Here is a 21156-nt window from a genome sequence, read left to right on the forward strand (position 1 = left end):
CCCATGGGCCCAGGCTGAAGAGCAAGCATCTCAGCTCATCTGGAAAGAGCTTGGGGAGCTGGGGCTGGAGCTGCATCTTTACTGATGTGTGAATATCCATCCGTCCAGAGCCCTAACCATATTGTTAGCATCTCAGAGCTCAGCTCACTAGGAGGATGATTCTTCTAAAGCAGCTCAGCCTCGCCACGGCCAGTGACTGACCTCGGGGAGGTGGAGGGTGGTGGCAGGGAGTGTTCATGTGAGGAATGATATGGACATAGTTTCCAAATAAACAAACACCTGTAAGATGTCACACAAGGCAATCTCACTATGGAGTACATATGCACATGTGCATCTGTGTGTGTGTGTGTGTGTGTGTGTATCCTTGTGTATACCAGTGAACAACTAAAAGGCAGTTGGAAGATACTGCTTTTAAGGTAAAATCCAGTTTAAAGATTTTAGAGATATAATCCTAATGGTGAGGTGAAATTACAGTGAGGTGCTAGAGTCTAGTAGACAAAATAAATTGTGCAACTTAGAGAAATCACAGCCTTTGCATCTGTGAAATGGGTTAATACAACTTACATCAAGAGCCTAGAGGAGATCTAAGATAAAATGAGTGCCTAGTACTGCTCTCTAGTTGTTCAATATGTTAGTTACCTTCCCTATCCTTAGCCTATTTCTTTTTTAGGATCCAAGCTGCATCTGCAACCTGCACCACAGCTCATGGCAACACTGGATACTTAACCCACTGAGCGAGGCCAGGGATCAAACCCACAACCTTATGGTTCCTAGTCAGATTCGTTTCTGCTGTGCCATGACAGGAACTCCCCCTTAGCCTCTTCCTTAATCCTTTCTGAAAGAGTCACTAAATCAAATTCATATGTACTTGAGAAAATTATCTTTTAATACGAGTGTCATGTTTGCCTTCCTTGTCTGAAAAGAAATAACATCTGCTCTGCTTCCACTGTACAAATCAAGTGAAAGAGCACTTCTGCTGTGAGAAGCAGTAGAAGGTGTCATTACCTCAAGTGGCTCCATCCAAAGGATTGCAGGTCCCCTCCAGCCACCGATGTGTCAATGGTTAGCAACATCCTACATTCAACCCTCTCTGTCAGTCTAGGGACTAGGCTAGTCACTAACCCAAATTCTCCTGCTCCTTCCTTTAAAATATTGCTTCAATATGCTCCTTCCTTCTATATAATTCATCAGGCCCAAACTAGCCTTCCTAATCAAATGTATTCAATCATGGCAGAGAACTCCTAACCATCTCCTTGAATCCTATTTCTCCCTCTTCTCTAAGAGTGAACAACATACTAAACCAGTCCTTTTGAAAGATCAGATTCAGCTTCAGAACCACAGGAAAAGAGGGATCTCAAGGCAACAAGTAGCATTCATTCATTCATTCATTCATTCACTTAAAAAAACCTTATCATTCAAACAATATTTATGGTTGCCTATTGTTTGCCAGGGAATGAAGAGATGGACAAGACTAGCTCCTTCTTCATTGGGCCAACAATCTGGTACAGGGTGTGACGTGTGGAAAGGCACCTGGGCCACGAGAAGAGATGAGGAGAGTGCAGTAAACTGCTACCCCAGCTGTGCTTGAACAAAGTATTAGAAACATGAAGAGGATGCACCCTCTATGGAGAATGGATGAGCGGTCTCAAGGTGGACAGGCAGACACATGCATAAGCAAAGGCTCAGAGGTGGGGGGAAATGTGAGGGTTGTTCGTGGAACAGAAATCAGAGTTTGTCAAGAAGAGAAGATTTGGGTAAGGGAGAATCTTCCACTGCTTTTACTACTTCATCGCAGCAATTCCCACTTAGGGATTATTCACCATGTTCCAGGCAAGGGCTAGGCATCTTATAAGCTATGAATAAATACCACCGAAAAAGTAGCTCAGGGAGGTTACAGAACTCTTGCAGGGGTGAAGCCAAAGTCTACAAGACTCCAGTGAGATACGAGCTTTTACCGGTTCTACCCGAGAAGTTGGGCACGGCATAAAGTGCCAGGGGCTGGGGAGGGTGAGGACACAGCAGGAAATCACTGAATAGGATGGTAACCCTGCAGAAGGCTCCAAGAAGAGTAATCTGGCTGGGAGTGGAGGATGGGGTAAAGGAGAAATGGCAAGAGAGCCAGCCAGGAGGCTCTGCCACCAGCCAAGCAAGAATTCCTGGACCTGAAACGAAGGCGATGGCAGTGGACCAGAAAGAAGAGCAAGCCTGCAGCCACACTGTGGCACAGGATGAACAGGTAATGGACTTAGGGGGTAGGGGAGAAGGTCAAATGATTCTTCGCTGCAACCACGTGACCAGGAAGATGAGGATGCCAGCAATAAAAATGAAGAGGAGAGGCTGACTGGGCAAGTATGATAATCCTTTCCCATACAGGGCAGCATTTGGCCATCCAGAGCAGTTCAGGCAACCCTGGAAATTTTAATTACAGAAAGCCTAAATTCACCCTTTCCAAAGTCATTTTTTAAAAACTGTCTCCAGCAGGCTTTCATGCTGAGAAGCTGACAGCCAGGAGAATATTCAAACTATACCATCTTTGTCACCACTCAGTCATCAAGTATCTTAAAAAGCCCTGAACAATTCTTATTTTACAGTGTTCATCCTCTGTGGGAAAGCGCTGCCTGTGAAGGACAAACTTCTTAGGAGGAGTAAAGAAAAAAAAAAATCAATCAACAAGTCATTCCCTTGACTGATCAATAGGTGTCTGTCAGGGAAATTTTACCTCTTCCATTTACACTAGTTAAGGGGGTTCTTATAGCACTGCGAGATCCTCACCTTGCTGAATTTCTCTCTGTGGCAGTTTGCAGCCCCATATGCCTCTCTTGAGTTTCTCCTGACTTCAGCACAGAATTTGAATGTGACAAGTGCTAGGGATGCAGGGGGAGCTACCATCCATAAGTGACACCAAGAGAAGTCCCCCAGAGGGGGTACTGAATGGCACTCCCTCCCTGCTGCAGGGTGAGAACAGACATGTTCACACTGAAGTCACCCATCTGATCTTCCCATGGCCAGGTGGCTTCTCATCAATGAGGTCAAAAGGCACTTTCCTGGGGGGCAGGGAGCCCTTATCCCCAGCTACTACAACGCACCCTTTTAGGAACAAGAAATGGTCTATATCTTGAACTGTGTGGTAGCTGCACGGATGTAAAAGAGGTTAAAAAAAATCATTGAGCTGTAAATGTAAGAAGCATAGACTTTTTTTATTTTTAGGAGCTGTACCTGTGACACAATGAAGTTCCCAGGCTAGGGGTTGAATCAGAGCTGCAGCGGCTGGCCTACACCACAGCCACAGCAATGTGGGACCCAAGCCACATCTTCCACCTACACCACAGCTTGCAGCAACACCAGATCCTTAACCCACTGAGTGAGGCCAGCGATCGAATCCATATCCTCATGGAATACTAATCGGGTTCGTAACCCACTAAGCCGCAACGGGAACTCACAGCATGGGCTTTATTGAATGCAAGTTACACCTCAATTTAAAAGGAAATTAAAAAACAATTATGAGTATGAACTGCACCCTTCCTGAGCCCATGACACTACCTAGCCCAATTTATTTCCTTTAGCACATAAGCCATTGTCTGCAAATAGATGATGTAGCTGCCGAGAAAGGCACTGTCCAACACTGCAGCCAACTAGTCATACATCTATTTAAGTTTAAATTAATTTAAACTCAATGAGATTTAAAATTAAGGTCTTCAGTCACACTAGCCACATTTCAGGTGCTCCACGGCACTATCAGATATGGCTGGTGGCTACTGACATGTACGGTTCATGAATGGAACATTTGCATCATTGCAAAAAGTTGCATTGGACAGCACTGGTCTAGAATATAAGCTTCAGAAGGAAAGAGATCTTGCCTCATTGATACCTAGTCCAAGAGTAGTGCTTGGCACATAGAAGGCACTTTGTAAATACTTGTTGAATAGATAAACAAAGGAATTTTGTAATACCAAAAAAAAAAAAAAAAAATCACAAGCACAAAAACCAAAACCTGGACGCATCCTAACTGTATATCTATAAGAAATTAGTTAAATAAATTTGGTACATTATATAGGGGAATTCGCTCTAGTCATTAAAGGGCTTGAGGTAGGTGTCTATGTAATGACTCAGACAGATATCCACAATTAAATGAAAAAAACAAGGTTCTTAAAAATACATACAGTGAGATTTCATCTTATTAAGAAACACAAACCAAGAGTAGTCAGGAATGCAATATAGCAAATGTTAATAGCAGTCACTGCGAGACAGAATTAGAGAAAAGAGGAATTTACACTCTAAATTCTTCTGTAATGTTTGAATGTATAATGAGTATGTATTCCTGGAATATTTTTTAAATATTTAAAACAAAATCACATGCAGCCCTCTAAGAACAAAAGAAAAATAAGAAATCCCACATTGCAAGCTGTCCCAGGAATCTCTAGAACATTTCTCAAATAATTACCAAGTGCCAACTTCCTTACCAGCTTTACTTCAATTCATCTTAACAATGTCCCTATAATTAAATACCACGGTCCCTGGTTGAAAATGTGTAATCTAATCATCTGAGAGTTTAAGTAGCTTTCTCGGGGCCACACAGCTAACACACAGCACAACTGGAATTTGAACCCAGCTCTCTGGCTCCCAGCTCATGACATTCTCCCTGGCAGAGACAGGCAAATACCCCCCAAGAGCCAGACCCCAGAGCAGCCCCCACCAAGGCACTCCATCTGCATGAAAATGAAGAAAAGGGACAAGTTACAACAAGGTGCCTGAAATCTTCCAAACCTGAGAGAAAACGACTTTTGCTGATCAGAATGGTTAGGAAATACAGCAAAATGAAGTTGGCTGCTCTCCCCTGCCTCGTCTCCCTAGTGCCCCCCCCACCACCACAATTGTCCTTCCCTGAATAACACACACACACACACACACACACACACACACAGCAACGCCACAAGAATCTGATGCCAACCAACACGTGGTAACTTAAGCATGCTGGTGGAGACTTCCCTGCTCCCCAGCAGATGCCTCGATTGTGCCTTTGTTGGATTTCCAGCCAATCCCCCTGAAGAGGGGTTTTCAGCTCACCCGAGGTATCTGAGCCAAAACACTGCAGAGTCGCCTTTCAGCTCCGTGGACAAGACATTCCAGGCTGCATGCCGGGAGGCTTGTTTAGCTTCACACTTGACACCAATGGGGTGTGTGTTTACCCACAAACACACACATGCATGCACCAACAGAAGCTGTGGCCGCCAACAGAAGCTGTTGCAGTGGCGGTATTTCTAGAAGCCCCCCCCCCCGCCCCCCCAGCCCCTGTCCCCAACAGTACTTGAGCAATATGGAGCTATATCACAATGCCTATCAGAAAAAGCAATCTAATTCCTCCTGAGCAAAGTTTCAACCACTGCCCAGAAAATTCAGTAGGAGATGAAATGTAATACTCTATTAAGCCTTATTTTGCCAGCACAAGTGAGGGCTCACTCAAGCATGGAGAGTCATTAAAATGGATCTTACATATATCATTATAAATTTAATAATCGCCATGACGGCTAGAGTTCAAGTTAAAATGAATGTCAGCTGAGCATGACCAATTGATGTTACCCCAGCTGCCACAGAGCCTCACTTGGGGTTATATTCTACTTCCAGAGGCTCCATAGTACATGTGGACCCAACACAGCCAGAGCCAAGAACAGATGGGAAATGCAGACATCCACACCTAGCCAAGGAGAGGCCGTCATAATTGCACATTATCTCGGTGTACCAGCCCAATTAAAATTTTCTACAGTGTCAGAGGTCCCAAATGTTCCTCCGCTAAGTGTCTGATATCAACCTTGGCTCACGCTTAGTAAAAGGCAGTCCATCCCAGGATCTGTTCACATCAATTATTGGTTTCTTTCCCATCACTCAGACAGCTCCTGTAGAAACAGGAGCAGACAGGTCTAGGAGGATATACACAGAATAAATCAAACACCACAAAACAAATTTCACTCCTCTGGGTGCCTCAGATAGTGGGGCAGTCTTCCTGTATTACAGTAAGTGCAGCTTCAGGAGCAGAAACATTTAAGAATAGAGTCAGCATCTGTGTTTTTTAAATATAGTTTATTTCCATTTATTTTTATATTTTGAAGGTCAGAGCAAAGCCCCATACAAAATCCTCTCTCTCCCCCTCTCTCTCTCTCTCTCTCACACACACACACACATAACCATCGAAAATTATAGGGAAGAGTTATAAGGTTAGTCTTCGCCTCCATAGGTATTTCACACTAAGAAGAGATGATCTTTGAGACTCGAGAAGGAATATTCCACCTCACACAGAACGGATACCCCAAGTTTTTTCAACCATCCACCATATTTCAATGGAATTATCAGAAATTATTTTCAGATTGACACAGACTCTGGCTCCCCTTGAGCTGAATTTCACTTCAGTCACCCACCCCCCTGGGGCAGGGGCAGGGGGTGCCTAGCAATTCCCTTGAGAGGAAGGAAACATCATTTTAACTTTCTTCTTGGACAACCGGCCACTCAGAGCTACTCTCCATGTGTTTGCCTTTTGAAGACAAGTTGAACTTTAACTGGTAGATGCAGGTCCTGGGTGACTTCGGCTTTCAGACCGATGACAGCAAATGACCTACACTCAATGGGCCTTTTTAAATGGCTTTGACATTCACACAGATGGGGCCAAAGAGTGGAGCAGAATATGTTTTTGATCCATAAACACAAGAGCCAGCAGACCACACGGAGAATAAGTCAAACGAAACCACTGCTGTCAAGAGTACGGTTTCCAAAAGGTGCTAACAGTGTATGAATCCCAAAGGGGGCTTCAGGACAAATAAGCTCATATTTGACCAAGAGAACACCAATACATTTTGCTAAGGCATATAAATCTTTGCCTTTCTAACTCCCAGGGTTGATTATTTTCCCCCTACTTTCTCTCCCACCTTGAACACCAACAAGTCAAGGCTTCAAGTCCAGGACTAGGACCTGGAAAATCAAGAGCCACCACCTTGCCTCCTTAACCAGAGAAAGACAAACAAGCACAATTAACGACAACAACATCAACACGCTGGCGACCACCTGGGTGCCTAGCAATTCCGGGCGCCAGAAGCCAAGCAACAAAGTTCTTACTTACCCTCTTTTGATCTTCCAACCCATGGGTAACCAGTTTTCTCTTCTGCTGTTGGCTGGACTCAGAAACCGATTCCATTTCCCAGGAATAAAATCCCCTCTCTCTGTCAGCGATGCTTCCAGATCCACAGAGAAATGAAATAACCCAAGCAAGAGGGATGCATGCACACGGCTAGACACGGCTCCTGCTGGCTGAGGAAATCCACGCTGCCTTTTCAAAGATCTTCCTGGCTTCTTAAAATCCACTCTCTCACCATCACTGCCTTAGCAATGAGAGCGGCTGCTGCCGGCATCATGAGAGCTGGGGCCTGGGGTTTTATTTCAGTTCCAAGACTGGCTTCCTGAGAGCCCAGAGGACAGATCGGGGCAGAGATGAGTCCATATCCTGGGGCACGTGCCACATCACTGCCCCAGCAATCCTTTCCCTCACTGTCTCCTTGGCACTGATAATTTATATGTCAATAACGATGTAAATGGGCATTTAATCCACCGAGCTGATAGCATCCACATCCCTCTCCGGCAGCCCCTGACTCCCATAAATCACTGCAAAGCTGCTCGCAAAGCCACCCCTCACAGTTCCTGTGAGCGTTCATCACCGAGGCTGCTCCCTTCCCGGGCTGTCATCTTCTTCCACAGAGTAAGACCCATACCTGAGAAGAAAATGGTCAACAGTCAGAACTGCCTTGTGTGAAGGAGAAGGACAGGTTTGAGCTTCCTTGCCCACCATCTGGAGCCCAAACCCAGCAGCAGGGCAGCAATCTTCCTCTAAGCCTCTCCATTCTCCGAGCGCATCCATGGACAGGCACCCTGGGGCCGCGTGGGCTCCCCACTCCTGCTGGGGAGAGACACACAGAGGAGCCTGTTCTTGAAATAAGCAAACGAGAGATAGAAATGAGCTCTCTCTTACACCTCTGTGGGCTGCATCATCATCATCATCATCACAGGAATAAGGCGCCCAGGTATAATAAGACAAGCAAGCAATGGCCTGTGAAGCAAAAAGGCATCAACATTTTCCCCCTCAATTATAGCTGCAGAGGCAGCATGTGGCAGGAGAGACAGCAAGGTCCACTGGGGAAGTGAAAAGAGCAGCCTTGATCATCGGAAGGCTGGAAGGCGACTTTGCGACAGAGCTGCATTCTCTGCCCTGGAACCTGCAGGCAGAGAAGGCACCCAGTCACCTCCAGGCTGACGTCACAGAAGCTCAGAGGGATGGGGGGCGGGGAGGGAGGAGGGACCTCTGCACCAAGGAAAACATCTTGCATGGGATGCACCCTTCCGGGAACCGTCCGAGGGGTGGGAACATATTAGACTATCCCCATGGAGATGCACCAATAAATAATTATGAATGCCTTTTCTCATAACACTAGCACCACCAGGAAAGAAAGAAAAAAGAAGGAGGGGTGGAAGCTCTTTTATTAAAAGGCACTAGTCTCTTGCCAGCGTTTCTAATCAACACACTAGCCATTCCACAATTCAGGCCGCGCCAGCCTCCGGGAGAGCTGTGGCCAGATCCGGCCGCAGCGGGCATCAGACAGAAGCCCTCAGACCCTCCCTTGCAGCTGTCCTGACCGGTGGCTACTCTGGAAGGAGGCCGAAGCCATCCCCTATCACAAAAGGCTTCCGCACGGCTCAATGCCAAAGCAGGTTAAAAGGCAGATGAGGGATTCAGCCACCAAGGGCTTGCGAGGAGGAAGAGAACAGCCTCTCCTGGGAGAGAAGCTGCAGAAAGGCTGAAGGCTTGTCCTGCACCACATGAAACACTCGGCCAGAGGGGACTTCTTCAAGTAAATGGCCAAGTCATGAATGTTCTGAATTTGCCAAGAATTCAGAGAGCAGAATGTCCAGAAGAGAAGCATCTGGTACACCCACGGGTGGCAGACCTAAGAGGCAGCATCGGTGAAGCCCTCTGCTGGCCCAGGAAATAGCCGAGCTTCCAGAGAAAGTGCTCTGGTTGCCCACCACACTGTCTCCACAGCCCCATCCAGAGATTCCTGGCAAAGGTAAAACCTCTAAGACCTATTCTATATAGCTCCAGATCTCAATGCCAACTGGCTCCAAGTATTACCTTTTTCTGAATTGAAACTGAGACTTCAAACTCAAAGACTCAGACAGATCTAGGTTTGAACCTCAACTGTGCAACTTAACTCACTGTGAGACCTTGAGCAAGGAGCTTACCCTCTCTGAGCCTCGGTGTTTTCATCTATAAAGTGGGGATAATGAGAGCACATAGGAGTGGAAAGATCCAGATGACTCAGTGACAAAGAGTAGGTGATCAAAAGGTAACAATTGCTAACATATATTGAATGCTTGCTCTGTGCCGGGCTCTGTCTACTGCTTTACATATTCATTCATTCAACAAATCTCTATCAAGGGCTTGCTATGTGTTAACTATCTTGCTCCAATGAGGGATTTTTAGCCTTGTGTTAGAGATGAGACAACTGATGATGAGGGAGGTCAAGCAACTTGTCTCAAGTCGCACAGCTAGGAAGTTGTGGGGCTGGGATTTGAACCCACATCTGACTGCAAAGTCCTTGCTCTGAGCCACACCTCTTTGGCAGGATCACTGTTATTTGGATTTTCACAAGCAGCCCGAGTCCAGAGTCCACACTTTTTACAGCCCCTGGCTTTCCTCATGAATAATAATTAAAGAAAAACAGCCACTGCCAAAAGGGTCTCCTACTTGGAAGGGCCTTCTCCAGAGGGGCTGCTTCATTCTCAGCTCTGAGAGCAGCTCTGCAGTCTGCACCAGGCCCTAGCTCTCCTGGGTGAGACCCTGTCACATCCCATCACGCCAGCGGGTGCACACGCCCCAAGTGCACACGGGGACAGACGATGTCGCCACGGAAATACCTCCCCATCAGTGGGGAGCCTTTTGTTTTTTTCAGGGAGCCAGTCTCCACCAGTTCTGGGGCTGTCACTGTCCTTGTGCTGGATCCAGGGTAAGAGGGGTACCCACGAAAAGAGCAGAAGCAAAGATGTTCCTCTCAGCTTGCTGCCATATCCAATCCATTTCCTGACTAAAGCGAGCAGACTTCATGAGAGCAAATCCTGATGTAAGAGCTCTGATTTCTCACTGCCCAGAGAAATCTCAGGAAGTTTTAAAAACACACTTGAATTTAAAAAATAAGAGCTGAGAGGCAGGACGAAGAGAATATTTTCCCAGATAGTTGAAAAGTCAATATGCTTGCTGGATTGATCCCTATATGCAGCCACTTAGCAGCAGCTTCTCTTTCCGGTGCCCCAAGTCAGCCAGGAGCAGTGCAAGGAAATGGGGAGAAAGGCTGGGCCAGACTGCACCCTAAGATGGGTGGGGGAGCACAGTAGGCAAGCCCAGCGTGTCCTCAAAGCCCAGAAGGCAAGTCCAGCCATATTGAAGCCATCCTGAACACACTGCTGGGGCTTCCTCCTGCTTAGTCCAACAACTCAGCCTTCAACTTCCTGTTCCACATTGGCCCAAATCCTTCCTGCCTTCTGGGCAATTCCCAGAGGAAAAAAAAAATTTAAAGCCTGGTTTGGAGGAACAGCCCAGAACATGGAGAGCCAGTCAAGGGTTTAGTCTCAGATGCAGAGGCATCCTTTGGAAAGGCCCACTGTGGTCCCTTTCCAAGATAAAACGCCATTCCCCAGTAAGTGCCAATTTGGGATCCCAGGTGCCAAGCAAGCCACAGGCCAGTCCTTCCCAGGTACAATGAATTCCTTCCTTCTGCCTGGGGGTTGGAATTGTGAACCCATTTCATTTGTTTTGGTGAAACCTCCTTCTCAAATTCTCTGAAGTTTGCAAAACTGGGCAGAACCCCTTTGGCCTCCCCCTCACTCCCCCCCCCCCAACACACACACAGCTTCTGCCCCCAGGTGGCTCCAAGACTGGGGAAACTGGTTTCAAACCTGAATTAAAGGTTAGCGGGGTGAGAAAGGGCAGCCCCACCTGTTTCATCTTATAACTGGAGTTAAGCTTCGGAAACCAGGGTGTATCCGTCTATGGAATGGTCTAATTAACACTCATCACCAACACAGCATTTTTAATTAGTCTTCGGTGCCAATAGGGGAAACGAGGAGCTTCTCGGAAATGAAGCCTTTCATTAATCAATCAATAAATAAGTTATGTAAGAAACAGTGCCAGGGAGGCATGGTGGTTTCCGGGCCGGGTTTTTGTTTTTGTTTTTGTTTTTTCTAATCTGGGGGCTTTTTTGCTCCCAAAGGGAGCCGGCCAAGTCAGCCACTCCTGCTTAAGCTGCCAGAGAGGGCTGACCCATCCGCCAACCCGGGCGCCTTTATTTGCGCACCGCGAGCGAGCGGAACGTGCTCCCGCCTCCTCCCTGAAGAAAAGAAAGGATTACACACAAAAATAAGTCACTAGGGCCCCAGCTGGGCGGCGCGAGCTGCTGCTGCCGCCGCCGCTGGAGTCCCTTTACCGGCAAGAAAGGAGCCGGCTCAGCGGAGCGCACACCCGGGAGGCGCCGTGGCTCCGGGCGCTTGGGCGCCCCCTCCCCGCCCGCCGCCCTCGCCCTCGCCCTCGCCACCCGCGGCTACCCGGAGCGTGGGAGAGAGCGAAGCCCGGCCTAGTTGCTCCTGGCTCTGATCCACCTACACACACACACACACACACACCCCACACACTGAAATGGACAGTGAGGAGACAAACACAGACGACACAGGCATAGTAGATACTCGCAAAGGTCCATACACGCAGACTTATGCACACACACACATACCTACAGAAGCTGAGATCACACACGAGGATGCACACCCACCCAAAGAGGGACGGGACACGCGCAGACAGGTACCAGACTTACATTCAGAGACAGAGGTTCTATAAAGCAGAGGCACAAACACACATGCACATACTTAGATACACAGACAGGCATGCAGAGAAAAGAGATACAAACCCGAAAATACACGGAGAAGCCGACAGAAGGATCCACAAACAGCGATACTCAGACACAAGCACTCGGAGAGGCGTTCACAGACACCCACGCCAACAGCAAACACTGAGGGGCCCAGACGTGAGGCTACACCCAGAGATCCAATCATGCAGAGGAGGAATCAGCCACAGAGACACACAAACAGAAGACAACAGAAACACAACACGCACAAGATATACTCAGCCTCGGGCACGCACACCCGGAGAGACACACACCCACTCTGCATGGGGGCGTGTGCAGTGTAGGAGAAAGTGAGCCCCGGAGCTGGAGGAACCGCCTCGGAGCACCGCGCCGCGCGCCCCAGCCCGCATCTGCCGGAGAAGACTTTGCCAGCGTATCTCTGAACAAGGGCCCGCCGGCCGTCGGCGTGCATTGGTCGCTATGCGTCCGCCCGCCAGGTTTCTGTGCTGCAGCCACGCATCCAAGGAGGCCCGGGCCCTCTGGCAGGGTCCCGGAGCGGAGGTGTGGCCCCCGAGCCGCTCCGCGCGGGGCCAGTCCTCTCCCAGCCAGCAGTCCCCGCCCAGCCCGGCCCCCGGAGGCCAGCACAGAGCATCCCCAAGTCCTCTCCTCCCTGCTCGTCCCGTGGCGCGGCAAACTTTCCCCCGGCGGGTTCAGAAGCCCAGCAGCCAGGCCCAGCCCTGCCCGGGGGCAACGGCGTGGGAAGCTCCTACCTGAGCCCACGCGGCTTAGCGGAGCCGCCGCCTACAGCCGGTCTCGCACCCGCGCTCCGGCCCGCGCTGCTCAGCCTCGGCCGGCGCCGCTGCAGCCGCTCCTTGCCCTCCCGTTACCCAGGAAACCGCCTCCTCCTCCCTCCCACCAACCAACCAGCACCGTTCACATGGCGCCTCACAGCCAATGGGCGGCCTCGCCATTCCGGTCCCCTTCCCGGGTCCCGAGCCTCTTCCCAGGCTAAGGGACCGGACGAGGACTCAGGGATCTCTGGAGCTGCTGCTACTGGAAGATGTGGTCCCGGGGGCCGGAGAGAGTCATCTGGCCCCTTTGTCAGGACCATTCTTCTGCGGGACAGATGTAACTGATACTTTAAGGGAATCGCACATCGCTGGAAAACCTGAGTCGGAAAATGCCCCCTGGCACCCACTTCAGCCTTCCACTAGAACCAGAAATCCTTCGGACGGGGAGCTGTCCAGCCTTGAACACATCTCTCCATGGAACACTTGCAATCTCCCAAGGCAATGCTCAGTGTGCCTTCTCTCTTGCAGAGTTCTTTCCAACATGGAACTGATCCTGCCTCCAAACCAAGACCCATTTTGGCTCTCTTGGGCACACAGAACAAGGCTCCACAGCTAACTAACAGGCAGGCCTTCAGAAACTAGAAGGCCACACATTCTATTCCCCTGGTGACCCTTCTTCAGGAGGTTCTGCATTCATCTTCTGTCTTTCCCCAGAGCCATTTTGAAATCCTAGAGGATTGTGCTCAGCTGTGCCCCTTTACCCCTCTGCCAGGTGTCAGTCTGGTATACAAGTGCCCAGGTGGGAAGAACCTCAGGATCCCAGCACTATTTGCGCATAAGAGCTGAACTGGTAAAAACAAAATATTTTCTCATCTCTTCAACTGAGGTCAGTCCCCCCAAAATGGAGTAAAACGGGAGACAGGCATGTCTGGAGAGACACTAGGGTGGACCCTTCCTATTTCATCCTTCAATCAAAATTTGCTCCATCACATGGGGCATCCAAAGCGAGAAGGCAAGGAGTCTTACTGGTCCTGGCAGGAGGGTGGTCTGGCCTTTCCAAAGCCTACAGATGCCACCAGGCTGTAGGATCTGTCCATAGCCACAGGCAAGTCTCAGAACCACCTGATTAGGACCAAATGCACCCAGCATTGTCAGAGTTCTGTGGACCCAGGAGCTCAAGACACAGACCAAAAGAGAAGGCCAGTCCTGGTGCTGGGTCCCTGGTGGAGGGCCGGGAGGAGATTCAAGCTCAGGAAGAGAGGTGCAATTCCCAGGTCTGGTGATGGCGAGGGGGCAGGAGCCTCCTCTTACTGCGGTAAGAAGACTCAGCTGCAGGATGGCAGGGGTGAGGCAACTGCAGTTGGGTTGGAAGGGTACCTATGTGTGAAGTGTGCTCAGTGCTCACTCCAATACATACGCACATGTTACACTCCTGGTTCCTGTCCCATAGGAGCCCATTGAGACTGGCCACGAGACAGAACTGAAAAATGAAAACCATACCACTTCCTTAGCCAATTCTTGCAAGTCTCTCTGAGGTCGTGCAAGGAATACAACCAGCAGGAGAACGTTAGGAGAGTAACATCATGTACCCAGTTGTAGAGAGTGTGATAGAACAACACACAGACCTGAGCCACACAATGTGGGCTGGAATCTCCTCTCTGCTTTTTCTCAGCTGTATGATCTTATCTCTGAGCCTCCATTCCCTCGGCTCTAAAATAGGGAAGCTAATAGTCTCCCCGACAGAGATGTTCTGAGGATCAGATGTGATCACAGGTGAGAATATGCTTCGTAAGCAAGAAGGACCTTGCAGAGAAGGGCTTTTACAATAAATCCAGTTTGCCCCTGTAATGGTGAGTTTTATGTGTCAACTTGACTAGGCTATGGTACCCGGTTTGAGTCAAATACTAATCTAGATATTGCTACAAAACCATTTTTTAGAGGTTATTAACATTTAAATCAGTAGTCTTTGAATAAAACAGATCACCTTCCATAACGTGGATGGGTCTTATCCATTTAGTGGGAGGCCTTAAATGAAAAGATTGAAATTCCCCCTAACCACCACCACTATCACCCCCAACTCAGGAAGAAGGTTCCTGCCCCCAGGCTACCTTTGGGCTCATGACTGAAACATCAGTCTTCCCTGGATCTCGAGCTTGCCATCCTACCCTCCAGATTCTGGACTTGCCAGACCCCACAAGCACATGAGCCAATTCCTTCAAATAAATCCCTATCTATCTATCTATCTATCTATCTATCTATCTATCTATGGGAGAGGATAAGAGAAAGAGCTATATAGATGAAGATATACCAGTATATAGATACTTATCCTATCCTTTGTTTCCCTAGAGAACAGTGACTAATGCTGCCCCTTCCTAGAATGATGATTTGCCAGGCAAATCCAAAGAGAGGAAGCAACCAGGTGGCTGGATTTGTAGCCTGATTATGAGCCTACACATTGTTGATGTATGTGTGTTTGTTTTCCCAAGTCTGGGCCAAGTGGATGTTGACTTATTTTCACAGGTGTTTTTGATCCGCCGCTCTACACAACAGTCTTTCTCACCTGCTGGAGGTGGGCTTCACAGGGAACATTTCCTACAATAGTTCCCTTACTCTCCTGCCACTATGCCTCCTGCCCCAGTTCCCACCTATACACTAGGATCCAAAGACAGAGCAGTTCTGATCTCTCTCTTTCTCATACACACAAACACACACACTGGAATCCCAAATGAGAGTTGTAACAGCAAAGACCTTAACACCTACTGCCATCTGCAAGACCATTTTTGCCTCAATTAAGAATGCACAAATTTTTAAATATCATATCCAATCATCTAGTTAGGTTCTTAACCCCTAATCTTCTCCATCACCTGAAGAAAGGGTTATTTCTATTTTACCAATATATAAAAGCAGGAAACAGAATATAGCCAGGAATCCCAGGGACTAGAACTCTAAGCCTAGGGACTGCAGCTGTTCCCTCTGTCCTGTCAGGACGGGCTGCACCTGCTCTTACCTCCCTTTCTGCTCACTCGCCTTCGTGGCCTAGCATGGCTGCAAATACCCAATAATACCCTCTGGAACGTAGTTCAAATTCTCATGAAAGATTCTGATTGGTCACTGACCTTAGGGTCAGATCAGGGATCTATCAGCAGTAGCAAATACTAAAGATACCTTTCCATGGTCGGACAACGTCAGACATTCGTAGCACACAGTGAAGCGAAGCCATGCAAAGGTACTTACATAACAGCTTGAGTCCTAATACTGATCCTCCTGCACCCCAGTTTTCTTGTTTTCCACAGGGCCCATGTTGCCCTCATTCAGAGCTACGGGATCCCTGAAGCAAGTGAATTGTGAAACACTTTAAAGCATGTTCTATTTTTCTATAATTAAGGAACTTCTTTCATCCAGTCTTGAGAAGGCTGGAGGGCAAAGTTTCTGGACTTAGGCTCTGGGCAGCAGGCAGTTCTGGTAGATTCAGCGAGACAGTGTCTTACACATGGGGGACATCAGAGAGGTGGCACTGTAAGTGCAAAAAAGATTCTTCTCTCTCATCTTTAGTTGTCTGTGAATTGAACTTAGGGCCATTTGGCCAGCAGAGCAGGAAAGAAAATGAGAACTGTCCCTTTCCACCTTTTCTTTTAGGACTGGTGAATTTTCATTATCTTTGGGGACCCAACTCTAAGAATTTTCCCCCAAAATCCTGGTCAGAATTGGTTGTTCTCTTTTCTGGCATCCCATAGCATTGTGTACTCTTCTCTTTTCTAGCATCTGTGACAGCATAGCCATCTCTTTTCAGGTTTCTCTCCCTGACTAATCATTCATTCCTTTATCATTCACTCAACCCTGCCACAGATTTTATTGCCATGAAACATTCTGAGAATATTACTCAGCCATAAAAAAGAACAAAATAATGTCATTTGCAGCAGCATGATGGACCTGGAGATTATCATACTCTAGGTGAAATAAGTCAGATGGAGAAAGACAGAAACAAAATGATATCACGAATATGTGGAATCTAATAAAATGATACGAAAGAACTTATTTATAAAACAGAAGCAAACCCACAGACTTTGAAATTAAACATAAAGTTTCCAAAGGGGAAACAATGGGGGGTAGGGATAAGTTAGGAGTTTGGGATTAACACAGATACTCTACTCTATATAAAACAGGGCAGCTAACAAGGACCTACTGTATAGCACAGGGAAATCTAATCACTATTCTGTATCTATGTGGGAAAAAAGAATGGATGTATGTATATATATACACACACACATATATATAGCTGATTTACTTTGTTGTACTCCTGAAACTAATACATTGTAAGTCTGTTAACTATACTCTAATAAAATTTATTTTAAAAAAAGATTCTGAGCCACAGCAGTGAACAAGGTAGGAAAAGTCCCTGCTCTCATGGTGAGAGTGAGGAAGATGGAAAATTTAAAAAACGTTTAGTCCAGATAGTTTGAGAGAATAATTAGGGCTCTGCAAGGACAGAAAATAGAATGAGGTGATAGATAATGACTACACGGGTAGCCAGGGCTGACTTTTTTTTTTTTTTTTTTTTTTTGCTATCTCTTGGGCTGCTCCCACGGCATATGGAGATTCCCAGGCTAGGGGTCCAATTGGAGCTGTAGCCACCGGCCTACACCAGGGCCACAGCAACGCGGGATCCGAGCCGCGTCTGCAACCTACACCACAGCTCACAGCAACGCCGGATCATTAACCCACTGAGCAAGGGCAGGGATTGAACCCGCAACCTCATGGTTCCTAGTCGGATTCGTTAACCACTGCGCCAAAGACGGGAACTCCTTTCTTTTTTTTTTTTTTTTTTTTTTTTTTTTGCTCTTTAGGGCTGCACCTGCCACACATGGAAGTTCCCAGGCGGCTAGAGGTCGAATTAGAGATGCAGCTGCCAGCCTACACCACAGCCACAGCAACAACAGATCCAAGCCACATCTGTGATCCACATGACAGCTCATAGCAACACCAGATCCAGAACCCACTGAAGGAGGCCGGCATCGAACCCGCATCCTCATGGGTACTAGTCAGGTTTTTAACCCTCTGAGCCACAGTGGGAACTGCCTGGGGGTGACAGAGAATGACTAGGTGGGTAGCTGTAGGTAACTTCTTTGAGAAGAAAAGTCAACTGAGGTCAGAATCATAAGGAGGCTACAACCACACAAGGGTCAAGAGGAAGAACACACCAGGCAGAGGCAGCATCTAGAGCAAAGGCTGTGAGGCAGAGGGCAAGAACAATGAAGCTCGGTGCGCTTGTGGAGCAAAAGGTCAGTGTGACTGCAGCATAATGTTCACATCTGTCTGGGGCAAAAACAAGCCTATGGAGACAGCAGGGACTGGGGAGTGTATGCCCCTCTTTTCCATATCCCTGTGTGATACCAGCTTCATCCTTACCTGCCACATTTCCTCTTCTAAGACTTAGCTCAATCTGTCTCCTCCAACAGGGCAATCTAAACTCACTCTCGACTCCCTCACCTCATCCCTCCATGCACATCCCTTAAGTTTGGTATATTATATCATATACCACGATGCTATTTTCTTGCTCCATCATTCATTTGGTTGATAAATTGTATTGAAGAGCCCATGCATGCCAAGAACTTAGATGTCTGGGCCCTATGATCTCATTCATGAGAACACATGAAGCATCAGAAGGTCTCTGAGAAGTCAAAAGAGAGGACACAAGAGTCTGTGAGAAAGGAGCCAAATTCTCCAGTCCTCCTACAAAGCCTCTGTGCTCTTGGTTGACTCACACTGTTAATGGGGCTGCTTATTTCATTCCCCAGCCCACAGCAAATCAGAGCAAGGTGCTGATCCCTACAAACTGACAACTCTAAGAAGGAGAGAGAACAATCTGTCAGCAAGAGAGGAGCCCAATAAACTATGAAAACCAAAACAAAGGCCCTGGCAATCTGGGACCATTTAGTGAATGGGCAATCCATCTTACGCATCTCATCCATTCATTAAACTACTCAGATTCCTCGTAATGCTGACTCTGAATCCAACAGAGATCTTATAAGGCAGGGAAGGTTTTAGTATGCTAGAAAGCTTTTCATACAAATCGGCTAAATGGAATTGAATGGACAAACCCAGGGCTACTAAAAATGTTCAATCGTCGAAAATGACTCTGATTCTAGGCAGCCAATATTTTATGCTGATTGAACTGTGAATTACAATTTATTGAGCAACTCTAAGATGTGCTCGTTGCTTTAAACACTTGACTTCATTCAAGTCCCGCAAGAATTCTACAAAGTAGGAACTGTTATTATCCCTGTTTTCTGAAGGTAGGAAGAAGAGAAAACAGGCTCAGAGGGGTTAATCATCCTGCCTTCAGTCACCAAGGTGGTTGGTTAGTGGCAGATCTTTTATGACCAAATCAAAAGTTGAAAGAGAGAGTAGACAATATTTATTTCTTCTTCTTCTTCTTAACGTGTAATGTAGATCTGAGGCTATAGTAAGTTCTCAAAGTAGGGGCCCAGGGCTCATTCATCCAAGAAATCTGTTCCAGAATTGTGCCAGCATCTGGAGATACAGTGGAGGCCAGGCCATGCATGGACCCTGTCCACAGGGCAGTGCAGCACGAAGAACTGATGAGTCTCTTCCACCGTTTTGAAAACAATCAATTTGCTGATCCTATTAAATGTAACGCGTTCTAGATCTTTTGGAAGCAGCTGAAATTTCACTCTTGAAACAAATAAATGCCAGATTATAGTAAACGTAGAGGTTTAGGTGTAAAGAAAATTCATGACCCCTCATCTCTACCATTCCCACTCCCCAGACAGCCTACAGTGCTCATTTTGTGTTGTCCCTTTTGCGACCTCCTCCCTCAGTGGACACACTTCAGCATCCTCATCCGCAGCATGGTCATGGCAGGGGTGGCGGGGGCGGGAGAGATGGATGGGCTGTGACCTTCTAGATCTCTCTCCCTCCTGCCCCCTGCAGGTTCTCCTCAAACTCTTCCCTCATCATCCTTGGCTCAGCACCACCACGTTTGAGCAGTTAGAGTAGATGGCAGGAGCCTGTTTATCCAACTGGGAGTGAGTCAAGACAATGCCGCATTGTCTGAAATAGACGGGAGCTGGGGAGGGAGTTTACTGTCAGCTGGCAAGAGGTGGAAGCAGTGGGTGCGTTGGCTGTGGTTCTCCAGCCCCAAGGGGCTGGCACTTCTGCGAGCATGGGAGGACTTCATAAAAACAGGCCTGCCGAGAAACACCCACAGGAGCCAGGAGCACATCAGTTGGGCTGTGGAGGAGGCAAACGTAGAGAAAGGGGCTGGGAATGGAACATTCTGGGGAAGTTAGAATGGGTAAAAAGATCCAAGCTATAAGCTGATTTTAGTAGTGTTGGTTTTCCAGCTCTCTGAAGGAAGAGGGCCATGTATGTACTAGAAATGGAGTTGAAAATAAAATTTTAAAACAAATCTACTGACTATTCCTTTTTTTTTTTTTTTGTCTTTTTTGTCTTTTTGTTGTTGTTGCTATTGTTGCTATTTCTTGGGCTGCTCCCACAGCATATGGAGGTTCCCAGGCTAGGGGTTGAATCGGAGCTGTAGCCACCGGCCTACACCAGAGCCACAGCAATGCGGGATCCGAGCCGCGTCTGCAACCTACACCACAGCTCACGGCAACGCCGGATCATTAACCCACTGAGCAAGGGCAGGGACCGAACCCTCAACCTCATTGTCCCTAGTCGGATTCGTTAACCACTGCGCCACGACGGGAACTCCTACTGACTATTCCTTGAATAGCTGTGTTGTACTGATGCAACATCCCATCCCCACTACTGGAAATACCACAGTGAACATGACAGATAGGGTTCTTCCATCAAAGAATTTATATTCTAACAGGGGAGCCAGTCATTAAACAGAGAAACAAATGAATAATCTGGATAATTTTAGATAGGGTTGAGTGCCACAGAAGAAGTAAAACAGGATGACATGATGAACAGTGACAGAGGCTGGGGAGAGAGACATTTCTCAAGGTACCCAGGGGAAGCCTCTCTGAGCAGAGGACCATTCAAATGAGACCTAAAGGAACCAGCCAAGTGAAATACCTCAGAGACAGAGCAAATGGCAAGTGCAAAGGCCCTGAGGCCACGATGAGTTAGATGTATTCAAGAAACCAGTGTGGCTAGAGGGTGGCAAACGATGAGGAGAGTGTTAAGAGGTTCCGTCAGAGAAGTCTGTTCTACAGGCAACGGGAAGCCCCAGGTGGGTTTTAAGGGAATATGTTTTCAGAAGGTTGCTTATCAAGACTGGATGGCAGGGGGTGAGAGAGGAAGCTGAGCAGGCAGTTAGAAGGTAAGACCTGACAGTGGCTTAGGGTGGAGATGGAGATAAGAGGACAGATTTAGAATATATTTGGAAGGGAGGCATCAAGAGGGCAGGAGAGTCAGCAGAAGCCTTGTGGCTTTAGGAAACACTCCCATTCTGA

At 47.6% G+C, this 21156-nt stretch overlaps 1 protein-coding gene and 1 long non-coding RNA gene across 8 annotated transcripts in view; one reads left to right on the plus strand and one right to left on the minus strand.

The window, feature by feature from the left end:
* NAV2 (neuron navigator 2) overlaps window positions 1-12772 on the minus strand; it is an 820834-nt gene extending 808062 nt beyond the window's left edge. For 5 of the 7 annotated variants that reach the window (XM_085011765.1, XM_085011759.1, XM_085011757.1 and 2 more), the window contains exons 1-2: window positions 12695-12772; window positions 7106-7751 (exon numbers count right to left, since the gene is read on the minus strand). In XM_085011765.1, the coding sequence (XP_084867891.1) occupies window positions 7106-7180 (75 nt within the window). In that variant the 5' untranslated portion in view covers window positions 7181-7751; window positions 12695-12772. Of the gene's footprint in view, window positions 1-7105; window positions 7752-11987; window positions 12079-12193 lie in introns of those variants that run through there. The other 2 variants (XM_085011755.1, XM_085011766.1) reach the window with 2 other exon arrangements.
* LOC146405339 (uncharacterized) overlaps window positions 1-21156 on the plus strand; it is an 855846-nt gene that overhangs the window by 567860 nt on the left and 266830 nt on the right. The gene's annotated exons all lie outside the window — the stretch shown is intronic.

Source organism: Sus scrofa, chromosome 2 (genome assembly GCF_054392235.1).
Source record: "Sus scrofa isolate SSC_HxYL_T2T_F1_AM1 chromosome 2, Sscrofa_HxYL_maternal_Yorkshire_Landrace_v2.0, whole genome shotgun sequence".
NCBI lineage: Eukaryota > Metazoa > Chordata > Mammalia > Artiodactyla > Suidae > Sus > Sus scrofa.